Consider the following 16,519-nt stretch of genomic DNA (forward strand, 5'->3'; position numbering starts at 1 on the left):
TGTGAGAGAGAGAGAGAGCAGGGCACGGATGGGCTGAGTAAATCAATGTGCTGTGCGCAGCACTACAGTGAAATAAGATTTTACCCAATTAAACAGTGAAAAAAAGAAATTTCATTTGTGGCAGTCAATGCTGATCTTGTGGTCGCCCACCATAAGTAAATTAGTGTATCGGAGGCACTGTAATAGTAGCATGAAAAGTTTATTTGGGTCCCTTATACTTTTTATTTGCTGTAAAAACAGGATTTTGAGTTCGTCGGAGTGACTCGTCCTTGTGAATGGTCAAACTAGAGAATTTTAATTGACACCTTTTAAGCTTACAGAGGGTGAATTTATGAGGCACTGGGGCTGAAAGAAGGTTAAAACACTTTTCCAAAGTTTAAAAATATACCTACCAACTTTCTTGAAAGCTTATTAATTAATAAGTTTTATCACGTTATTTTGTCTGTCTACAAATAGAAATGCAAAGGCAACAAGTTGTGGCTTTGGGAGGAATTTGCTGCTGGAACTTTTTTTTTCCTTCTTTCTTTTTTGGGAGCATCAGTGTGACTTATGGACTTCCTGGAGTCTTGTCATGGCAGTGATGTTGCCCAGTTTGCCTCCATCAGCTCACAGTGACCTAAAAACTCTGATTCTGAACGTGTTTGTCAACCCATGATGTAGGCAGAAACACTACAGAGCAAGTCGATTGTTGAGAAATACACATAACTCCCTGTTTGTCCTTTTCACTTTTCTGTGTGCAAGTTTTTCTTATTTCATTTTACAAATTAAGTGTATTTCCCAAAATGTGAAACTATTCCAGCTCCCATAAGGCCATACCATTGTTCTCAGATACTGTGACAGTGGGATAGGACAGTGCAGTGCTGTTAGATTATACAGATACTGTATGTGGTTACAGGAACAATTTGAGTGGAAAATGCATCTTTGTGTTCAATTTAATACTGTCTATATGTAGCGAAGTTGGTCATATAAATTAGTCTGTTTTTCTGGTTACTAAAAGATATGCTGTCATATGATTCCTTTCAAAGAACCTGACTTGGTCAGACTGTGCTCCTTTTTGTGGAGCAGCTGCTACATGTTTTCCTTATAGAGTCAGTCAGATACCCAGTATGGTCGAGGTTTGGGGTATGTGGAGGTTTAACATGTGTTGCTGTGGGGAACCTCCCTTTTAGAGCCTTCTGTGATGATAATATCTCTGCTCTGGTCTTGTGTCTGTTCAATCCCTTGCACTCAGTTATTTTTCATTGCACTTTCATTTTTTGGTCACTGGAAACTGAGAATCCTAAAATGTATTTTTAAACTTTGGTATGGGCAGAAATGCAGAAGAGGAGGAGTTGAAAATTTGCATGCAATGTTCCATTTTTCGACCAGATGTGTTAGCGAATCTCAGAAACTAAAGGGTGTTAGTGTCACAAGCAAATTTGCTGCTTTAAAGAGACATTCCTTTCACATGTTGTTTAAATGTATTTAGGATCACGTAGTGTCAGGGGACATTCATATGTAATCTAAGCTGTGTATGTTAGTTGGTAAGGGTGCATTGTGTTGTGTTTGAAAAGTCTCCGGTGACTCACAGGTCGAAACAGCCATGCCTGTGTTATTGTACATTGTTCAGTATTTCATTAACAGTGTTCACTCTCTTGAGATTTTATCTGACATCATGCTTTGTGTCTGTGTGACTCACTTTACCAAGGGGAAGGAAGAAGTTGTGTAGACAAACGGCACACTCAGTTATAGGTGCCCGGGCAGTGTTCCTGTAAAAACGAAGACATGTCTGCAAGTTTGGTCAATGTATGTGCCTGAGTTTAGCTCATGAAGCCTATGACTCAGGCTGGCTGGCTGGCTGTTTCCAGTATCTCTTCCTGTGTAATTATAGACTAGCCATGCTTAAAGGGGCGTTGCATGCTGGGAGGAGAAGTGCATTGGGGTTCTCCGGAGAATTTGTCTGATGTTACTCACCCTTCTCTTTATTTTCTCTTTTCAGTTGTGGTAGGCTGAATAATGCACTAGTCATGTTTTTCTCATGGTTTTGGCACTTCTTGTGGTACTAATCAAGATTTGTTTCATAAAAGGGACATTGTGTCATTTTGTTCTTCGCAATTACACAGTTAATTCTGTTGAAAGTCAAATGTTTTGTGCCATACCTCTGTATAAATATCATGTATACATATACATATACAGCAATATGATGTGTTGTATTGTTCAAGAACTTGAATTTTTTTTTTCATAGTTCTGTGTAACATTAAATCATGACCTCCACGCAGAAAAAGCAGGGAGAAACGAAAACCATGAAAATGGGTGCGAATGAGATGAAGGAGTAATGCTGTGAATGAAAAGTAACACATTATGAGGAGCATAATTAGTCAGAATCAAGGAAACCCTGCTGGAGATGGAGAGGAAGAGGAGACAAACATATCCAAACTCCGTTTTGACAAAAACGATGTGCTCGTAGTGAAGAACAGGCCTCATTCTCTTTACAGTGGCAGGTTTAAAGGTGATTATTAAATGCAATACTTATCCGTCCACATGAAGTAACACAAGCAAAGTTCAAGAAAATGGAAAAATATGAGGAGATGACCAAGTAGTTTACTTTTTTCCTGGACCACAACTAGAAAGTGATGTCATTTTTACATGTTTTCTACACTTATGAATCTGTTGCTATCAGTTGATATTTAAGTACTTTGTGGAACGATAGTGTAAAGGTTGTCTAAAACGTTACAGAAGCTGCTGACATAGTAATGTTGGGAGCACCAACGTAGTTTAAATAATTTCCCGCTGAAACCACACCTTTTTTTTGTTGTTTGTTTCAACAGTGAGTGTCAGGCAGTTACAGGGATGTGAAACTTACTGCATGTCAACCTGCATTATAACACTGTAGTGTACATAGAAGATTGCAGTATATATGGGCTTATCTTTTCTTGCTATCACTCTACTCCAATGGTCGACACCCACAATATATGTGTGTGTTGATTGAATTTCATATTATTTCAGTGTAATAATAAAAAGACACAATAAAAAGAGCAGAATAATAAGAGCCCTTGTAAATTCTTACCAATAAGCACTAATAAGCTGTTAATGTAACTTGTAGCAATTTTGTCAGATCATTAATTACAGAGAGATGTGAGTTAGTTTGCTATAATTTTAATTATTCTTTTATGCCACCTATTTCATTCTTTGTCCATTATGCTATGAAAAAATAACCTTCAAGTGTGAATATTTGCAATAATCATAATCTGTACCATTAAATTTGCTGGTAACCTGAGTGTATGGAGAAAGGTTTTCTGACGCACGAAGGGTTGAGGAGTTGTTGTTTTGTTATTTTTTTGCATACCCCCACTATATATGGAACAGATCATGATAGTTGGTGTTGCTCTTTCTTCTGCCTGACTATTTTCAAGCCTCCCATAGAGGGAAAAAGCCACATGTTCATGTCTTGCTAATTAGTGAGATAGTTCTGATATGCTGCATGATTCTGAATACATGGTAATAAGGTAGGTGTGTGGCCAATGAAACATACCGACTCCTTGTAATGCCTCCAAAAAGAGATTTCTGCTTGTCTAAATTTAAATTTTATTGTACAATACTGACACTGTGATGGACTCATTTATATTTAGAATGTAATATCAGAAAAACCGACTCTTTTAATGATTAGGTATTAAGGATTTGTTTTTCTTTCTGGTTAGTTGATGTGTGGAACAATTATATTTATCAACTACAGAAGTGTATGCAGTGATGAATACAAAACATTGAATTGGAGCCTTTTCTTGTCTGGAGCTTGATGACTTACAGCAGAAACCAATGTTTGATGCATTTTCTTTATCATCTTTGATTGACATGTAGAGTGACAGTCAGCCATAGAGAGGGGACAAGACATTGTCTCCTTCATCTCTTATTCTGCTGGTGTCGTGCGTATAGATCACAGTTGTCACAGCAATCTAGCAGCCCTCAGTGTTGTGGACCCATCATTCTGTTCTACTGCTGATCCTGTCATGATTCTAGCCCGCCTCCCCCCTCCCCTCCCCTCTCTCCCCCTCCGCTTTTTAATTAGACAACAAAACAAAATATGAATATTCATAGAGCCGAGCTTCATTAATATGCACAATTATGCAAATCAGTACGCAATTAAGCTTCAGCTTTCCCCCAGAGATGCTGTGTTGCAGTACGAGACGAGATTGAGAGAAAGGGGACGGGCAGGAATTTCTGCTTCACCAATTCTCAAAATCACTCCTTTCAAACACATTCACCTCTCTGAAAGCTGTGGTGCTCTGACCAGGGATAACGCGTGTCAGCTATGTGCGACTGGGACCTTGAGTCTGTCTTGAAGTCAAGGTGTAGGCCAAATGTGAGAGAATAGATGAGCTATGAAAGACTGTTGCCATGGAAAATGTAAAGGAGTGGAGTGGGAGAATGAAGAATGTTGAGGATGATTCTGGGAGCCTCATACTGGGTGTTAATTATTCAAACTTCCTACAGCTCATATCCACGCTATGTGACAGCACTGTCACTATGCTGTCTCTGTGTGAGCTGTGAAGTAAAGCTCTTCACTGGAGGTTACTCTGAGCAGCCTGAAAAACCTGTATCAAAGCAGGTCATCGTTCCCTCAAGTCAGACATTTCGAGCAAAGCCAAGGCGTGAATCTCTATTAAGAATGTGTTTGCTGTTTAGTGGTTAACAGGCCTAACCCAGTTCTTTGTCTTCCAGGTATAGATGAGAGGAGTGGGTCCAGTCCCTGGGGGCCGGGAGAGCAGAACAGTCCATCTTTCAACCAGGGAAGGGTACGGTTTGTCCTCACTTACTACAATGAACCTAGCTGTGGAGATGTTATCTGGTTAAACGTCAAAATTTGGTGATTACACACTTTACAGCCCCTCTTACAACCAAACACAGTGTCTAACATACCATCATAAAGTGTTCTACATTTGACTACTTACGCACAAACACTTTGGTTGTGGGGAAATACCCGCCTGTCACCTGGTTACACGTCATTACTTTCATACTGTTGGCTGCCAAGAAAAAGGTTTTCACTAGAACTTAGACATTACACCTTCACATAGAAATTGTCTTTCCAGAGTAAGAAATACACCAACACTGTCTCATAGACAGTTGGTTCTTATCTGGCTGTGTATCGTTCCACTTTTTCAACTCAAGAAGTGTTGAAAGTACAGTACAGACATCTACTAATATCAAACAGGTTTCCAGTTACTGCCCTTAATAAACCTAGCACCAGTTTGGAAGAGGCAAGACCTTGTCCTCAAACTACTCAAATGACCAGATACTCATAGTTTGACTGTGGTTCTGATTGGGCCAGAACATTTTTCTCCCAAAATATGTAGAATGGAGGGTATTCTGGAGGAGCTTCATACCTAATGAAAAATCAAATCACATGTGACTTATGCTGTATAAGCTTATTACTTTAAACATTAAAAACCCTGACAAATCCCTTAGTAAGTATAGTGTTTTCAACAGGTTGACAGTTATTTAAGTTTAGTCACCCCAAAGACATCTTCAAATCTTGTGTAAAACCACGTTGTGTTCACAACCTAACTTTATGATTAGGCACATAATTCGTTAAGTTTCTACCTAATGTAGTGTACATTTTTGTCCGCTACTGGGGTTGTGAGTATTAGGAGTGGAAGACCATAAGATCAACAACTAAGGCATCCATGGGACATACATTTTGTTGTCCCACCAGGTCCATAAGAGTCCAAGACTCGCTGTAGTGTGTATACGTGGAATACGTAGATGTGACCTAATGTAAATGTATGAAACAGAGTCTTTCAAAGGACTAGAAAAGTAGCATAATAGCAACAACTACGATCCAGTGTGCATGTCTGTACCAAAGTATCATCAAGGCTCTGAGGTCCTGTGCAATCAGACCACTGCAGATGAATACAGCACAGCAAGATAACAAAGCAGCACCAGTGAAATCCATGTTTCATGTACTTAATGTTTTAACTTGAGGAAGGTTAGAGTCCCCTCATTGATTCACATATACATGCTTTTTTATTCTGCCCTTATTTTTGGAAGCTTAAGTGGTGTTAAAGTCACATGCTTCTCTGTCTGTTTCCACAACACTGGGCCACATTTCGCCCATTCACACTTTGCTTCCCAAAAGAGAACTCTGTCGGACCTTCCGGGTCAAGCACAGGGCCTCAGAGCCAGTGTGGGATTTTTTATTTTTTATTTTTTCCAACTATTCACATGAACACACAGGAGGTGATTTTTCTTACTTAGCTGCTTTGGTGTTTATTTGTTTGTATTTGCATCCCTAATGTCCTTGCTTTCTTTCCACCAGGGTTATGGAGAGGAAGGCCTTTACAATGAGCAAGAGGGCTTGGCCTCTGCCCCCATATTTGGATCAGGAGTTGCTGGTAAGAAGACTTAAAGAGCTGTTGAAATATAGGCAGCAAAACTTTCACATCAGGTTTTTGACAAACCAAAGAGAAATGGGGGAAATTTGGTGGTAGTGTTGCTAATAATAGGCCCTAAAGACGGAAGAACACGTTGACTGAAACACAAGTTAATATCAATGGATAGTGTGACTGAACGAGAACAATGAGTTGTTTGTTCGAGAGAGCGGCCGTTTATAGGTTTGACACTAATGTACCAGTTTAGGGCAAACCATATTTATGGATGAAGGGAGTAGGGTAATCAGGGAGGATGTGGAAGAGGGGTTTGTTTGTGTGTTGCAGTTTGTGTGTTCAGTGTGGGAGGGGTGGGGGGTGTAAAGGGCACCCATGCACAAACAAGGCTCTCCCTTGGGATTGCAGTGGCCTATAGCTCTCCTCTGTTTAACTGTCAGGGGAGGGGCCGAAGTCGGGCACAATTGCCTCTGAACCATTTATAATGGGCTAATTTGTTGTGTTTTTGCTGTCCACAGCCATAAATAACACACATCATCGTATACATTCACATACCAGATGGGTTGGACCCAAAGGGAGAGAGGGGAATGACCAGATTGAGATTTAATACGGAAATAAAAGCCCAATTTTCACGATCATAAAGTGATTTTATATTCTTTTCCCCTAACAGGGAAGGCTGAACGAGGGCCGTACTCGTCATTTGGAACACAGGTAGATCAGTATGAAAGCAGGTGTTCTGCTGCAGTTTCATTCCCTTTCCTTTTATGCTTGTTTTGAATAATTGTAATTGCATTATGTAGTTTTATCTAATTATTTCCTTCTATCGCTTTTGTTTCACTACATTAACTTCTATTTTTTTGACATCTCTTTAGCCGGGATTTATGCCCAGTGAGATACCTATGCCCAGTCCAGATGCACTCTCCCCATCAGGGGTTAAGTCCAACTCCCAATACTATTCCTCATATGAGGGGAGCAACCCTCGCCGGAGACCCGCACAGGAACCCATTGGTAAGATTACAGTGTACTGTTTCAGGCATAGTGTTGAAGATAAGTCTGTCGTCACAGATTCGGATTTAGAAGAAGTTTTCTATGTTGTGGTTTATATTTAAGTGTGTGTGTACAATCACTTCTCCTGCAGAGGTTTTAAAAAGTAACTGAAAAATTATACTTCTTCTTACTAATAGAAAGTGAAATCACTAAGTTCTCAAAGAGAAAAGTCACCGAGTTACACCAGCCTGATTACCTTTTGATGAAGCATTATTGGTTAGATTGGTTCAGCAGGACTTCACAAAGACGTAGGCTGCCTAAATGAGTCCTTTCATTGCTGATTGTGTCATTTCTGTGTAAGCAGGCATATATGATTCCCTCTGTCTCCCTCCCTGCAGAATCGCAGCCAAAAAAGATCAGGAAGGTGCCCCCTGGCCTGCCCTCCTCTGTGAGTACTAACATCCACAAATGCTTCATGCCTGTGCAATATTCTCAACCCTTGCCTTCAGTCCATGGGAGCCCATGTTTTCATGTTTTTACGCCCCTTTTCACATTCCATTTGGCATCTGAAACCTCTCCTTGGCTTGCAGAGCAGTATAATAGCTGCAGTACAGGACTTCCAGCTCTTACAGCTGTGCATCTGCACCACCAAAGTAAAAAAAGGAATAGGGGGAAAAGCCACTCATTCACCCAGTCACTCATTTGCCATATGTATTTATAGTGTGTTGTATTTGTAGGCCCTTTACTTTATGGCCACATTTCTTCCCCTCTGCCAAGTCTACTCGTTGGATCACTGAAGAGAATTCATCCTGGGGTTTGATGGTTCTTACTCCTCCCCATTTTTTTCCTCCCACTCTTGCTCTCTGGGCACCCTATTTCCTCATTTTCTCTACCCCACACCCCCCCCCCCCCCCCCCCCCCCCCCCTCCCTCTCCTCCCCCCGCCACCACCACGAACAACAGCCCTCCCCTTTTTCTCTCTCCCTCCCCCATCCCTCTCTCCCAGCTGCCAGTGGAGTTGGCTGCCATCCAGCATTCGGCAGATGGTTCAGTAATTAGGAGTGCATCTCTCCGTTCCCTCTTCTCCTCACTCCTCTTTTTCTTCTTCTTTTTCTCTGTTTAATCAAATTACAGAAGAAAACTTCAGTCCAGTTGGATTTGAGTTTGTCAGACACAGTTTGATACTTGATTTTCATCTAGAATAGTCTTGATTGAGGAAGATGTGGTGGTTCAGGACACTGCTTTCTTTATGCTCATTATAACATGCACCAAATCCAACTGCAGTGTCTGTTATATAGTTGCATCTTACTGTGTTCAAAAGTGAAATACTCATTCTGAGTATGAATCTGTTTGACAGGTTGATATGTAAAATTCTCACTAAGATGTTAGAATAGGCACAATAAAAGCGCTGACTCCGCACATTCAATACATACTGCTCTGTGCTCAAGTCTGCAGAAATGTTTCAGTCGTCTGTTTATTGAATTAAGCTGTAAAACCAGAATAGATTCCAACCAGGAACCCATGCTTTTAAGAACTTTGCTTTTGTCAAGTATTTAATACACATTTCTTCATTTGTTTGGTTTTTTTGAAAACTTTGAAAACTAGTTAGCCCGGCCCAAATACTATGTCTAAAGGAAAACGGATTTTCAGAAGGTTCCTGTAAACTTTCTTGGCGTATGCTAAAAGATGCCATATGAAAGCACAACATGTGATTCATATAACTAGTTAGAAATATAGCTTATTTACTGTTATGTAGCCTTGGCAGATTAAGTTTTGAAGCATTGAGTTTAACAGGTTCACTCATTTGTTTTATTTTTGTTGCAGGTTTATGCATCAGCCCCAGGAGAAGACTTTAAGCGGGACAGCGCTTGCTACCCAGCTTCCAAAGCAGGAAATGTCTGCCCTCCACCATTCTACGTGCAAGGTCAGTTGAAACTTTCCTTCAGAATCTCCCTGTGCTCATTGTGTTGGGTTGGGTTGAAAAGTTCAGTCTATCCAAGATAATTTTGTTAATTCTATGTCTATGTAATGGTAAATTGTACACATTTATGCATTACAATTACCTGGAATGTTGCTTTATAGCCAGCACAGCTGGGAAATTAGTGGTCTGCTATGTTGTTATGGATGTCCTGATGAACCGTAGGTGCAGCAGTTGTATGCCAACGAACACCCTGTGGTGCCTGAGTGTTGAATGGTGCATCACGGTTGAATGAAGTCATCACAGTAATGTGACATGTCTCATATGTGGCCTTCATTGTCTTTTCATCTCCTGTGGCTGGTTATCCCTCAACCTTCTTGCTCCCCCCTCGTCTGCTGGATGCCCCCTGACAGAAGGCCTCCACCCATCCTCCGATCCATGGGGCTCTGCCGGGTCGATGGTTCAGCCTGGTTATTCTGCCTTGCTGGGAAACTCCCCCCATCTGAGCCAGCATGGTCCCTTCACTGCCATCAACCCCCAAGACAGACTGGTGAGCTTTTTCCTTCATACTTAACATTTTCTTTATGAAGTTAACACACTTTTTGATAAATATGTCACTGAGGGCTTCTCTTCCTTTTTAAATCATTTGTTGTCTTTGCTTCCAAGAAACGGCAGCCGCTGCCCCTTTCTCCCCAAAACTACCCCCTGCATGGCAGTGAAGTGAACGGGGCTCATCCCGCTGGCTTCCACTCTGGCTCCAGCAGTTTTGGAGTCCCCAGCCACACACCCCCTATCACTGGCACTGAAACCATCCTGGGTAAGTCTCCTAATGTGTCCTCTTTTCTTTGGGAAAAGTGCAGTTTATGTTTTCATGCAGTGTTGATTTTGGACTGTTGCTCTAATTGAAATGTGTTGTTTTGCATTCGTTAAGCAAATCGGAGTGCAGTACCTGGAAGTTCCGGCGATGAGATTGGAAAAGCCCTGGCGTCTGTAAGTAGTAATAAAATACATACTGATAGACAAGGATGTAAAGATTGTATTTGGATGAATTTCTGTTGCACAATAAATGTACAATTAAATTAAAAATCCCAAATTCTGTGTCCAGATCTATCCTTCAGACCCAAATAGTAATGCTTTCCCTCCATCCCCGTCTACTCCCTCTGGCTCTCCTCAGGCTGTATCAGGTGAGTGAATAGTTGCAATCATTTTCTCCTGAGGCCTCAAGGTCAGCTGGCTGTTGTGTGCCTTTGTTTGTTCAAACCAGGGTCTTGTGCTTTCCTGTCAGGAGATGATAAAATCTTGTATGTATTGTTTTTACTCTGACTAAGCCTGTATGGTTTGAAATGACAATGCAGCTCCATCTGTTGGGTTAAAAGTAGAAGTCATGCATAAGCTCTAATTCTTTAATTTTGTCTTTGGAGAGATCTTTACTTTCATGTGTTGAAATCCCATCATGATCAGCATGAATACTATCAGTCAAGTATTTTACTTACAATATATTGCACGGATAACTGAACGCTGCCCTGCATTTATCTTGTCATCTGTTGGACTCTGTTATTGGGGAATATTCTCAAGTATCAATCTAAGTTAGAAACATTGACAGGTGTTGTTGTAGTTGATTAAGTGTTTGGCAGTCAGAACAAAAGTTTTTTCTTTTTTTTTTTAAGGGTTTTCTCACCCGTGTCAATGAGTTCATTCAGACCTTTTCTTGAGCTGGCACTGTACAAACATAGCACTGAGATAAGTTTGACATGCAAGACTATCTTGACTTGTAGGTCATCGGATTTGGCAGCAAGTTAGTTGTAAGAAATGTCTGACCTATTAACCAAACTCTCACCGATATTTAAAGGTTACCTGGGGCTGGTTTTATATCCATATTCTGATTGAGAAATATTTTATTTTTTTAAAACCTTGCAGTAATTAAAAAAAAAAAAATCATAAAAATGACACAAACAATGGTGGATTTCTTTTGACACACTGTAACTATAGTGATCTGAGCACTTCATCCACAGCTTAACCTTCACTTGATCTTTCACACACTGTTAAACACACACACACACGTTTGAATGGCTCTCTTTGTGAGGACATACATTTACATTATGCATTCATTAGCCCCTCACCCTAAACTCAGTGCCAAACCCCACACCTCTCCCTAACCCTGACCTTAACCTCATTTTAACCTTTCCTTCAAACAGAGTCTTAGCCCTCGAACAGCCCTTTGAAGGCGTGTGAGAAAGTGCCAAAATGTCCCTCACTCCGATGGGCTCAAACTCAATCTGGTCCTCGTAAATATAGTGCACACACACACACACACACACCACCCAAATATAACTTATGAGAGAGGAAGGGAAAATACAGTAAAAATAAAAAGAGGGTGGGGTCACTTCCCTATTTGTATCTGAGTCCATGCATGAGCTCATCACACAATTCATACATCAAATTCTTCTGCCGCCACAAGATTAGAGGCATAGCATAGTGATGAAATCAGTCATTATAAAATTAGGAAATCTTTTTTTTTTTTTTTGTCCCCAGTCACAGATTTGGCGTCCGTCCACACTAATACATATTCATTGTAACCTGACATTTTAAAACAATGGATTAGAATCTGTTCAGAAATAATCTCTGTCATTACTTACAGCCCTGAAAACAAATGGTTTTTCAACTACTCTGGGCATGTGTGTGCCAGCGTAAATAGGAAGCAGAGGGTCGGTTGCTTAGTTGTAGAGTCACGTGATATAAGGCATGACGGATCAGGGAAGGGCACACAATGACTAATAAGACCCAATCAGGAAGCCAACGTGGGTGTCTGCGTCACTATTTTAGACCAAATTCCTAGCTTTATTTACAGAACTGAGCCCAAACCTGCAAGGAACTTTTCCCTATGCTTCACTGTTACCTACAGACACTCATCCTCGTATCGCTTGTCAGCCCTTTGGCAACAAACTGTCTTCTGATGGGGCCAAATATTTCAGTTTATGACTTATCAGTCCAGAGCACCTGCTGTCATTAGAGGAATGGCTTTTGTCCTCTGCAAAGATCACTTCTGACCAGACTTCTCCAGACTGTAGATGGGTGCACCAGGGTCCTGTTCGTGTCTGCCAGTTCTGAGCTAGCGTCTGGGATGGATAGATTTTGACTTTGAAGGGAATTCAGCTTGGTGTGTCTTTTGTCTGCTGCATTCAGTTTCCTTGGCCGGCCACTACATTTCTGGTCGTCGACCTTGCCTGTTTCTTTGTGCTTCTGCATAAGATCTTGGACAGCACATCTTAAAACATCTGTCTGTCTTAAAAATGTCTGCCTGTGAGAGACCTTGATGATGCAGGATGACCACCTTGCGTCTTGTTGCTGTGTTCAGTCTTTCTGTGGTGTTAGATTTTTTAGATTAAACTGTCACTTCTCCTAAAACCTCAGCCTCACCAGCTGTTTCTGTTTCAGTTAATGATTTTGGTTCAGCCTACATGTTATGCTGTTGCTCATTAGCACCTGTTTGGTATCGTTGTTGTTCTGCTAGACTGTATGTCTACAAATTCCTCCTTTTTTTCAATCTGGAAACTGGTATGTTATTTTTTTTGTGTGTTCTTTTTTGGTTGTTTTTTTCCAACAGCATACAGATATCTCTCAGGAATGCTTCACTAATAGCAAAAGGAATGTTTAGAAATCCAAGCCATATTTCCTATTGGCAAACTAATTTAGAGGATATAAAATAAATATCAAAGATATCCTGAAACCGTTCCACAGTAACTCTGCACAATGTTACAAAGTTGGTGTTGAAGAACAGATCTTTTTTTTCCATCTGGCTGTCTTATAGGAACAACATAAAGCATACATTTTTGAGATTCCTCGATCATCTATGTACATCATATAACTTTTTCATTAGCACAAGTTGCGAAATACAGTAGCACCGTGTATGAAGAGCATCATTTACCTGTAAGGTCCAAGCTCAAGCCCCCAGTTTTATCAGTCATCTTTTTTTGTGAGTTACACTTTGTGATTCTCACTGGCTGATCTAGTACAAATTCTAGGAGTTTTTAAACCTTGTGATCCTCTTTTTTCTTTAGGCTCTGCATCCCAGTGGACTCGGTCCTCTGGCCAGGCCACTCCTTCACCTAACTTTGATGGTGGAATTCAGTCTATGGTGAGTCAGCCTGTCACTCCATTTCTTTTAGTGAGAGATCCTGCGACCATTTATGCATCACCTTGTCTCATCACTCTGATCTTTATTCTCTGTAGCCGAGTAAACTAGAGGACCGCCTGGATGAAGCCATCAACGTTCTTCAGCGTCACGCCAGTGGACAAGGGGGGCCAGGACTCGCTGAAATGCAAAGTCTGCTCTCATCTGGCTTAGGGTTACCACCAGGCTTCAGCAGTGCTGCACTTGGACTGGCCAGTCGTCTGCCAGGACTGGTGAGATTTATGAATAGTCGGATAGAAACAAAAAGACCTAATTAAGTTTGATATTTAAAAATAAAGTAAAAGTAAACAGTGGAAGTTGAAATGCGTGTTTGCTGCTGTTATGCCAATACTAAGATAAATTGTCATCCTGAAGGTGTCCAGTCACCACGAGGACTCTGCTGGTCTGCCCTCTAGTGGAGGGCTTCTGCATGGTCACCACGGTGCTGCGTCTGTCCAACCAGCTTCTCAGCCTGAAGGCTTTACAGGTGGGACTTTCTTTTCTTGATGCCCTCTTTATTGTAAAAGAAAAAAAAAAATTAGTTGTACTTTCCCGCATTTGGCCAGTAATATTTTTAGATTGTTTGTGTTTTATAACATGTCAGTACCCGATGCCTTTTCTCTGTGTAGGCCTGCCTGGTAGCGTAAATCGTTCCAGTGGTGCTGCTATCAAACGAGAGGATAAGGAAGATGATGAGAACTGCTCCATTACAGACAAGTCAGAGGATGAGAAAAGAGACATGAAGGCTCACCTTCGAACCAGGTGTCCAAAATCTTTCTAAACCTTTTATTTATTAATGCATTAGATTTGTCTCATGTTGTCTTTAACTGTCATATGTGTCAGAAAATTGCTTGAGATTACTCGAGAGAGCCATTAACTTCATATTAATAGACTTCTTACTGTAAATCTGGCAGGATTCGTGTAGTAGTGTAGTCAGTATTTATCCCTCCATTTACATTGTCCTGTGTTGGTTTTAGTGAACTTAGTAGATGTTGCTATTCTGGCGTAAATATAAAAAGGGCTTCGATTTCTTTAACATGGAAAGAGATTTACCTGATACAAACCACTTCTTACAGTAGCTCTCATGTAGAGTAAAACTTATTTTAGCCATTTGAGTGACAAACCTTTGTTCGATTAAAAAATTTTGTTTTAATGAAGAAACCAAACTCTGGTATGCCACATATTACATACTACTACTAACTCAAAGACTAAAATTGGAATGAAAGCATAAAAAAATAGTCGTGCAGAATTAGTTCCTTCATCTTAAGCTTAATTTATTGTACAGTTTTTATCATGATTGTATGTTTACCTTATTTAGATTTATACTAACCCAGACGTTGGACATTTGGTCTACACGTGCCTCATGTTTTTTTTTTTTAATCAAACATTTGAAAAACTCAGAATTTCTTTTAATATTCTATTTTAACCTCCACGTTCTTCTCACTCAGTAAATTACACTTTCTAAACCTAAAGTTAAAGTAGACATTGTGCATTCAGGAGGAAGCAACATATCACCAGACACCATTTTAATTTTTAATTTAGTGGTGTTCATTCTACATCCACATTTAATATACTGTGCAGAAATGGGGTTTGATTATTCCAGAGACTGTGTATTCCCAAAAGTGTTGAGTTGTTTGTAACTGAATTTTACCCCAACAAGCCCCACAGTTGTAGCAAGTTTGAAAAAAAATCCTGAAATTACTCTGAAGTTTGGATGTTTTAAGGAAGCTGGGACATGTGTAATTGTGAGTGCACTGTACCTACACTGTTGTTTCCTTCCCTCCTCATCTGCCATTGACTCCTCAGTAGTCTGGATGATGAGGATGACGATGAAGATCTACCAGTGGAGATTAAGGTTGAGCGGGAGAAGGTGCGGAGGTTGGCAAACAACGCCCGCGAACGGCTACGTGTGCGGGACATCAACGAGGCTTTTAAGGAGCTTGGCCGCATGTGTCAGCTCCACGTGAGCAATGAGAAACCACAAACCAAACTGATCATACTGCAACAGGCCGTTAACGTTATACTCAACCTGGAGCAGCAAGTTCGAGGTCAGTGGGTGTCCAGGGAGGAAGGAAGTGGAGGGGAAGGGCCTCGACATAAAACTCCCACACCGCTTCACTTTCCAGCTCCTGCCATGTCCTGCTATTCTGATATTAAATCCTTGTGGATGACATGATGAATAGTGGCAGTTCATTTTACTGCATTCACAGTTGTAAACAAACTGTACGTGGGTAGTATGAGTGATCTTAAGCATTTTACTTCCTGTAGTCTGTTAAAGCAAGGACGTGGGATTGGGAAATTAAGCTGTGTGACTGTTTTAAAGAGGTGCCCTTTCTCCAGTTCATCTTAAAACTGGTAACACATACAGGACTGCTGATTGTTCTAATGCACTATGTGTTACCTCACTTACAGCTGGCTGCCTGTCTCACTGTGAAAATGCTTCCATGTCTGTCTGCCTCACCCTCGGTGTGGATTAACACCTTTATGTGTCCTCATTTGCTTTTTTTTTTTTTTCCACTGTTGCTTCATTATGCTTTTATCAAACTATGAAGTCATTTTAATTTCAAATAAGTTTTTTCATTATTTTAATGTGGCTTTTATAACCTTTTGCTCTCGGCATACTTTACAGCCTGAAAGCAGCATGTCTGTTAATCTGCCTTCATCTCTGTGGCGGTGTCTTTGTGCTGCATGTTCCAGCCTTTCAAACATTAACCCTTTAATTTCAAATACTCTGTTTTCAAGAAAGCCCTTCCATTTTGCCATTCACTCCCCCTCCTTCTTTCATTTTCCTTTTACAGACGGCGACCTGCTCTTCCTCACATTCAGATAAATACATCTCCTCCTGCTGATGTATTTAACATGATGCCTTCAGTCCCTCCTAGTAGCTCTTTCTCTGTGGCTCTTTCTATGTACTGCATTTGGCAGAGGGTGTTGCTTCCTCTCTCTCTCCCTCTCTGTCTCACTTGTCATTACTTCTCTCATTCTGCTGGACAGTCACCATATCCCCACAACTTCCATCCTGGACCCAAATGACCAAAAAGTACCTTTGTTGGTTGTTTAAACCTTATGACAAAGTTTTTAGGCCTGG

General features: G+C 40.7%; 1 protein-coding gene across 4 annotated transcripts in view; it reads left to right on the forward strand.

Annotated features, from left to right (window-relative positions):
- Positions 1–16,519, forward strand: part of tcf3a (transcription factor 3a) — a 28,599-nt gene that overhangs the window by 8,089 nt on the left and 3,991 nt on the right. For 3 of the 4 annotated variants that reach the window (XM_008294469.1, XM_008294470.1, XM_008294472.1), the window contains 15 exons: positions 4,696–4,769; positions 6,290–6,365; positions 7,027–7,067; positions 7,229–7,364; positions 7,742–7,791; positions 9,167–9,266; positions 9,674–9,810; positions 9,927–10,077; positions 10,192–10,250; positions 10,366–10,444; positions 13,319–13,395; positions 13,491–13,664; positions 13,807–13,918; positions 14,061–14,193; positions 15,238–15,479. In XM_008294469.1, coding sequence (XP_008292691.1) covers positions 4,696–4,769; positions 6,290–6,365; positions 7,027–7,067; positions 7,229–7,364; positions 7,742–7,791; positions 9,167–9,266; positions 9,674–9,810; positions 9,927–10,077; positions 10,192–10,250; positions 10,366–10,444; positions 13,319–13,395; positions 13,491–13,664; positions 13,807–13,918; positions 14,061–14,193; positions 15,238–15,479 — 1,641 coding nt within the window. The remainder of the gene's footprint in view (positions 1–4,695; positions 4,770–6,289; positions 6,366–7,026; positions 7,068–7,228; positions 7,365–7,741; positions 7,792–9,166; positions 9,267–9,673; positions 9,811–9,926; positions 10,078–10,191; positions 10,251–10,365; positions 10,445–13,318; positions 13,396–13,490; positions 13,665–13,806; positions 13,919–14,060; positions 14,194–15,237; positions 15,480–16,519) is intronic. The other variant, XM_008294473.1, reaches the window with a different exon arrangement.

The sequence above is a fragment of the Stegastes partitus genome, unplaced genomic scaffold, assembly GCF_000690725.1.
Source record: "Stegastes partitus isolate 25-593 unplaced genomic scaffold, Stegastes_partitus-1.0.2 Scaffold965, whole genome shotgun sequence".
Taxonomy (NCBI): Eukaryota; Metazoa; Chordata; class Actinopteri; family Pomacentridae; genus Stegastes; species Stegastes partitus.